Raw genomic sequence first — 7,549 nt, 5'->3', positions numbered from 1 at the left:
ATACTATACATATTATATATACTATATATATTTATATAGCTATATATAAGCAATTTATATTAGTATATACATATATAGTTTACAAGAAATTGCCTTAGATAAAAAAAAATTTAAAAAAAATAGCCCGGAACGAAAAAGCCCGTTAGGCCCGTGGGCCCGACCCATTTAGCCCGGGACCATATGGGCTTAGGACCGCCGTGGGCCGGTTCCACCCATTGGGACCGTTTGGCCCGGGCCCGCCTAAGCCCAGGCCCGTTTTGCCCGGCCTGTTTAGGCGCGTTTGGCCTGGGCCCGGACCACAATACAGCAATACCTTTATATAATAGGGGAGCCCTAAATAAGGTACATTTCCATTTACAGTAAGGAATCTTATTTCGACAGCTGTCTAACCGCCTAGTACGAAATCGTACAATTATATTCCGGGATTTGCGCCATGATTTTGGAGACGTGGCAGGAATCTCGCTCATTCTGTTACAAATCCATAACGACATTATTTTGGGGTTGAGCATACTCGGCTTCGGTATCCATCGTACTTCAATCTTCGGGCATTGCACTCTGTCTTCGAGCTCGAGTCTGGTCCATCGAGCTCGAACTTGACCTTATTTGAACTCGGGCCTAAGGCAACCCCTTGAGCTTGGGAGATCGGACATACCTGATCCTTCCCGTATACAGATAGTCCCGCGTTTCTTAGAGTAAGACGATAAGAAACGGTTTGATCCTCGATTTTCCGATGCCCTGATCATGATGTCAATCTCGTGATGTCAGCAGTCGAAGTGATTGGAAAGTCGTTTTCGCATAGTTCCCAAGATCATTAATTGGAGGCAGCTGACGGTCGGCTATTTGGCTTCCCCAATACGCTTAAGCTGCCTCTATAAATAGGCCACTTTCATGATTTTTGCAAATTTTACTTCTCAAATCATTCATGAAATCTCCTTAGCTCCTTCAAGTTCTTTGAGTTCACCTTCTTCTCAATTTGCTCTCACTACAACATCTACTCTTTCTCCTCTTTTAAATTTATAAACCGCCATGGCTAAAACATCTAAAACTGTTCCTTAAAAAGAAAAAGCCTCTTCGCCATCACGGCCGGCCAGAAGTAAAACAGTGGTACCACCTCGTATCAAGGAGTGTATTCCCCTGCCGTGCGAACTAACATCCGATTTCAAAATTGATAAACCTGCATCGACACCAGGTCGATGTGAGCCCATGTCCCGATACATCTGCTTGATAACTGAAAGAGAGCTTGAGCAGGTGAAAAAGGACTGCAGCTGGGAGAACAAAGATGTGGTGTTCCCTTCCCCTGAAGAGGATATCACCACTCATAAGGCATGGTACTTAAGCGTATATACCTACCCATTCACGTTGGGTCCTGCAGATCCAGCTCTGGGTCCCATAGATCCAGTTATTCTTGATTTTTCCAACAATACCAGGTGACGCTTGGCCACATCTACCCTTCATTCTGGCACATCGTCTACCTAATTAGATACTTCTCGAGCTTGATCGAGGGGATGCCTTTCACCCTCGACCACTTGATCAGACTATACATCCCTTGCCTTTATTGAGGTGGTCTGGTAAAGCTGCAACGCCGACCCTCGAAATCTCTCTTCTCCAGCATCGATGAGGACAAGGACCGAGGATGGATGAGCCGATTTGTTTGAATCAGGACGTTCGACCTGATTCCTGCTGAGAGGATGCCATTCCCCGAGGAATGGAACATGAAACGTAAGTACAGGTTTATCGGTAGTGACTTTATATTCTGCTTTCCTTACTCTTTCCCGACCACATCCCTTTCTCGATCTAATCTCTTTCCGATGGTGTAGCTGTTGCTTGGTTTCCTGGTGCGGTCCCAGACCTTGAAGGTTGGGTACGACAACTAGCCTCCACTTCTTCATACGCGGAACGCAGCTGGCGTGACCTGGCTAAGGGCCGATGGGAGGCTAAAAACCATGGTGAGTTGTCTTGTTTGCATTCTTGTGTTCCTTAGTGAAATACTTACTGCATGCGGCCGCCCCCCGCTCGGTGAAGAGGAAATCCCAAAGCCCTCCAAGGAAAGGAAAAGAAAGAGGGGATCGCCTGCAAATTCCCCGACGCCAAAGAAAAGCAAGGCTCGAAAGCCTAAGGCCGATACCGTGGCCCTGTCTCCAGAAACGGCCCAACACCTTCGGAATGAGGATGAAGAGGGGAAGGATGATGACTGCCTGTTGGTAGTTCGGAAAAGAGGAAGCGCTGACGCTTCGAAGACCGCCTAACCGATGGTGGCTGATGCGGTTCATTCTCGAACCAAAGAAATCTCTGAGGGTAGTTCGAGCAAAGTACCCGAGCCATCAGGCAACAAAAGAGCACCTCGTCTTGGAGGTCATTTGGAGAGCGAGACCGAGGGGCCCGGTTCTAAGGAAAATACGAGTAACAATTAAATTTGATTTGTGGTTTTAAAGATATGTGATTAGCTCAATACCAATTAACGATCAGGAAGTATAAAGTGTAAATGAAAGAAATAAGTGAATCAAACCAGTGTTACTTTAGTAGTATCGACCTCGAGCTCAGTGACCTCGGGATACCAAGAACAATAAAGTTAAAGGACAATTGTGATGAACAATGAGCGAAAAGTAGAGAGTATATTCTTTACCAATCATTAGATGATCTTTACAAATGATTGGGGTCCCCTTTATATAATAGGGGAGCCCTAAATAAGGTACATTTCCATTTACAGTAAGGAATCTTATTGGGACAGCCGTCTAACCGCCTAGTACGGAATCGTATAATTCTATTCCGGGATTTGCGCCATGATTTGAGGACGTGGAAGGAATCTCGCTCATTCTGTTACAAATCCATAACGGTATTATTTTGGGGTTGAGCATACTCGGCTTTGGTATCCATCGTACTTCAGTCTTCGGGTGTTGTACTCTGTCTTCGAGCTCGAGTCTGGTCCATCGAGCTCGCACTCGACCTTATCTGAACTCGGGCCTAAGGCGACCCCTCGAGCCTGAGAGATCCGGCATACCTGATCTTGAACGTATACAAAAAGAAAACCACGTGCAAACAAATTTTCGAGTGCCAATGATAATAACTTAAGTTTTTTGTGGACACCTTATAAAGGCGGATCAATGATTTTAAACCATTAGATTATAAAAATATTATTGTATCTACAAACCGGAAATAGCTAGAAAATTAAATCGGAGATTTAATATTAGAACAAAAAGATAGTTTTTCCTCCCTACGATCCACTTTAATTGGATCTTTAACTGTTTTCACACATATTAAGAAATTCATCTTTTAACATTAATTAAGAATGAGATTGTCCATATTTAACCTTTACTATCTTTTTAATTTGTTCATTGAAAATATAACAGATACTTTGCGACTTTTTACTCCAAGGGCAACTTTGGAAAAAAAGTTAATTCCTTCTTGATATTTGAAAAAATCAAATATTGTGGACCACAAAAAAAGGGCAAAAAATCAACTAAAATGGACCGGAGGGAGTAATGATTAACAATTTTATTGTTAAATTAACATTTTTTTTCTCACTCAAATCATATCCATCATGCAACAATTGAAATAACAGTCATCGTTGAAATTAAGTGGAAGGTAACTTTAAGAAAATGTAATTCAATACTACATTACCTTTTTTCTTTTACTGACAATTGAATTTGATGCGTTACTTTAAATGATGAATTCTTATAGCCAATTTGGCTGAAGTGTGATTTAATTTAATTTTAATGGCAGGCTTTACAGCGGGGAGATCAGATCCAAGCATCAGTAAGAAGTGAGAATAGGTTTTGGGGTATAGCGCATGTAATATATGTGTTATACGTTAACGGGGTACCTGACCCTGTTAATATATAGCATTTCATGCGCTACATGTACAATTGTTCATTCTTTTTTTAGCACATATTTTGGTCACTTGAGTTCAATTTATTGTTACTTTGGTTTCGGCGTCTCTTAACTATTGATGCATTAGTAGACATTGCTCAGTTATAGTGCCTGAATTACTATGCTCTCCTTCGATTAGATGAAATACCAATTAGCTCATTTATGTGCATCAGCTTCTTGAATTCTGTTTCAATGCAATTTTATTAGAATCTTTATTGTCCTGTATCTGCTTTCATTCCTATTGTGGGAGTATTAATCTTGGGCATTGTTTCATAAATAGCCGACAAGATTTAGTGTTTACTATTTTAGCTGGTATATATAAATTATATATACATTGATTGGGAAGGAGAGGGTACTAGAAGATTTAACTTATACTTCCTCTGTTCACTTTTACGTGTCCATTATTAATTTTGCACACCTTTTAAGAAATAAAGTACATAATTTAACATGATATCCATATTAATTGGTGTATAGTCTTAATGGATTTGGAAAATAATTTGGAATGAGTAATTAATGTTAAGGACAAAACAGGAAAAAAAATTATTTTTCTCTTCATATGCGAAAAGTGACAAGTAAAAATAGAAATTTATTTTTAGAATACTTGACAACTAAAAGTGAACGGAGGGAGTACTTATATACTAACTAATTGGGTAAAAAAAAACTATAGTATCAAGATGATTTAATTTGTTATAACATGTCACATACCTTATTCTTTAGATTGTCCACATTTCAATAGACAATTACTTACAACTTATAGACTAGTTACCTTTTATTGACCTAATAGTATATGAATGATCGATTGACACAATTGTATCTAAGTTAAACTTTATTAGAATTCATGGATGACATGGTATCTATGATCAAAGTAAAATTCGTACAAAAAGGTAGCCCGATGCACCAAGCTCCTGCTATGTGCGGGGTTCGGAGAAGGGTCGGACCACAAGGGTCTATTGTACGCAGTCTTATCCTGCAATAGGTTGTTTCCACGACTTGAACCCGTGACCTCCTAGTCACATGACTGCAACTTTAATTTACAAAGTAAGATTTGTAAGACTTCACTTTTATGTTTTTACTTTGAAGTAGATCATGATGAGACTGGAGAGCACTGAAACTTTGTATAAGAACCAAATCTATTTAATTTGCTAGGTAATATTGGACAGTCCATGCTTGTTAGTGGACATGCTTTTTGGAAAATAAGTGTAAAAACCTAATACTGTCCTATCAAATTACTGATGTAGAATGCAATGTAATGCATTCCACTGTGGTTCCATCCTTGGTTTCCAGTATTTGATCTTTATTTACTTCCCTCTCTGCTTCTCTATTCTTTCCCCATAGGACCAAGTAGAGTCCACCAACTAGCAATATTCCTCCACAAACACTGCCAAAAAAAAGTACTGAAAATTGAGCTTTTGAAGTTTAATTATACTGAGAAAATTGAAGGGTTGAATAATTTAAGTTGAAATTAGAAGGATAACATATGATTATGGACCTTCCAATATAAAGTGTCTCCTTCCACAAAAATGCTGACACTATAGCAGTTATGATAAGTGCTAATGGAGTGAACATGGCTGTGAATACTGGTCCTTTCTTCTCTACTGCCCAAAGCTGTAACCAGTATGTTATCCCTGTAACAATCACACCCTGCAATATTTTTTGCTGAATTAATTATAAAACTATAGTGTTTTAACTCGTTGGAGCAGGTTACTTGCCTTATTTTTCATGTTTGAACGGTTACTTGTATTTATCTTTTAGGTGATTTGATAGCGTAAAAGTCATTTTAAACTGCATGTGTATGAGAAAACATACACAGTAAGCCACTGAAAAAAGATTGATGTCCCATTTGAGCTTCCATGCTGATATCTTCCTTTCCATTGCCATTGCCCAAACTGATGATTGTATGCAGCTAAACAAGCAGTATAGGGTGGCAAGACGTAGCTTTGCCGAATATTGTTTTATAATAGGGACCTAAGAGAAGCAATATGTGTCAATTAATGAACATATTGTAATTCTTTTTCCATTTAAACTTAAGGATGTGGCTGAAGAGTTACCTGTAAAATGAGCCACAGAGACCATGTTATGTTAGCTAAAAGCATGACTAGTGAACCTTTTACCCATTCTTCCTTCAAAGTATAATGAAAATTTGAGGTATGAGTTCCCTTTGTTTTTCCCATAGACCAGTTCATGAAGTTTAAATGTGGCCCTTTAACTAAGGCAAAAACCAAAGCTCCTGAAACACAAACTGAAGAACCCAATACTTTTGCCATTCCATGTGACTGCTTTATTGATAGAGTCTCCACCCTATATATTTGATTCGAACAAAGAAAAAAAGGAGACAAAAACAGAGATTATTAGCTAATATGCTTACTTTTATCCTCAATATAATTAAGGCTGCTCAGGCAATTTTTAAGTATAGCTACCTTAGGATAACTGCCATAACAAAAGTTATGGATGGAATTATGTTAGTGGTGGCTGCAGCAAAGGTTGCTGTTGTATAGTGTATGGAGAAGTAGTAGAGATTCAAACTTAGAGTGCTGAAAATATCACAGAATTAATCAAGTGAGGCTAAAGAAATTTACAAACAATAGTTCAATAAGTTGAATATTTAACAGTGAACTTACCTAAGAAATGACATCAGTAAGATCTTCAACAGGATGTTGTAGGATAAAGGGACCACAGTCTTTCTATTTAATTGAAAAAAAGTAACATAAAATAGTTGTTATAACTCAATAATGAAGCTCTCAAATATGAAATGGACATAGTAAGAGATAGACAAATTGTTGGACAAATTAACCTCTCGAAGAAGGCAGCGAGTGGGGCCAACGCGAGGACAGCAAATGCTTGACGATAAGTAACAAAAACATAAGGGTTCATGCCTTCAGATATTGCAGCTTTAGAAAACAAAGCCATGCCTGCAAAAAACATTTGTGTGAGGAGCATGGCTATATTGGCTTTATACTTTTCCATTGAGATAGCACAACCAAGTAAATGCTTCATTTTCTGGTCTATTTGGTTTCTTGGACACCAAATGCATTGCAGACTCTTCCATTTATAGAGAAACTTGTAACCAAAAAGTTGATTTATGTAGTGCTGTTGATCAGTTAAGTGGGGTCAAGCTTCATTTTATACTTCAATTCACTAAAGTAACTAAATTGAGAAATGTTACCTCTGTATATATGCAGACTAAAAACCAGCTCTTAATGATAACTTCTGTGCCAAACTTGTTAGGGAAAATCTTTTTCTATGTTATACAGTAACCAGAAGGATGAAGTAACATAGTTTAGACTTTAGATTGTCGTTTAAGTGTTGCAAGAGCCACATTTGACACTTATATGTTTGTTACATTATTGAGATATTTAGGCATGGAGAGTAAGTTGAGTGGATTTGTACTAGCATAAATGTCTCCCCAGATTGGTCTCATAAGCAAGAATTACAAGCTTGACTTGCAAATTACTTTGACAGCGCTTTATCTCAAAGACTAGATATTCTTCTCTATTTTGCTAGTACTTAACTGGTATTAGGTACTCTTACTGTGACACTGATAATATGTGAATTTGACTATAATCACACCTTAAATAATCACCTTCTTGTGTAGTTTTAATGCTAAAAGTGATGACAAAATGCTCTTATTAGTGTTTTTCATGATTTGTAGGTGATATATGTATAAAGACGGCTAAGGAGCAGT

The 7,549-nt window shown here is 38.3% G+C and overlaps 1 protein-coding gene across 1 annotated transcript; it reads right to left on the bottom strand.

The window, feature by feature from the left end:
- Positions 1–5,018: 5,018 nt before the first annotated feature.
- LOC109211205 (WAT1-related protein At1g43650-like) lies at positions 5,019–6,879 on the bottom strand. The gene is made up of 7 exons (XM_019374706.1): positions 6,659–6,879; positions 6,486–6,548; positions 6,285–6,398; positions 5,916–6,165; positions 5,674–5,832; positions 5,357–5,508; positions 5,019–5,245 (listed from the first exon to the last, which is right to left on the bottom strand). The coding sequence occupies exons 1-7, from the start codon at positions 6,859–6,861 to the stop codon at positions 5,089–5,091; spliced, it is 1,098 nt and encodes a 365-aa protein (XP_019230251.1). The 5' UTR covers positions 6,862–6,879; the 3' UTR covers positions 5,019–5,088.
- Between the last annotated feature and the right edge of the window lie 670 nt (positions 6,880–7,549).

This window comes from Nicotiana attenuata, unplaced genomic scaffold, assembly GCF_001879085.1.
Source record: "Nicotiana attenuata strain UT unplaced genomic scaffold, NIATTr2, whole genome shotgun sequence".
NCBI lineage: Eukaryota > Viridiplantae > Streptophyta > Magnoliopsida > Solanales > Solanaceae > Nicotiana > Nicotiana attenuata.
The sequence above is the reverse complement of the archived record's forward strand: the minus strand, read 5'-3'. Positions and strand labels throughout refer to the sequence as shown.

Excerpts from the sequence above, each read along its gene's own strand:
- LOC109211205 (XM_019374706.1), bottom strand. The coding sequence starts at position 6,861 with ATGAAGCATTTACTTGGTTGTGCTATCTCAATGGAAAAGTATAAAGCC. Across the intron at positions 5,833-5,915 it reads CTCTGTGGCTCATTTTACAG|GTCCCTATTATAAAACAATA; the intron begins GTAACTCTTCAG and ends TGCTTCTCTTAG. Across the intron at positions 5,246-5,356 it reads GAGACACTTTATATTGGAAG|TGTTTGTGGAGGAATATTGC; the intron begins GTCCATAATCAT and ends TTTTTTTGGCAG.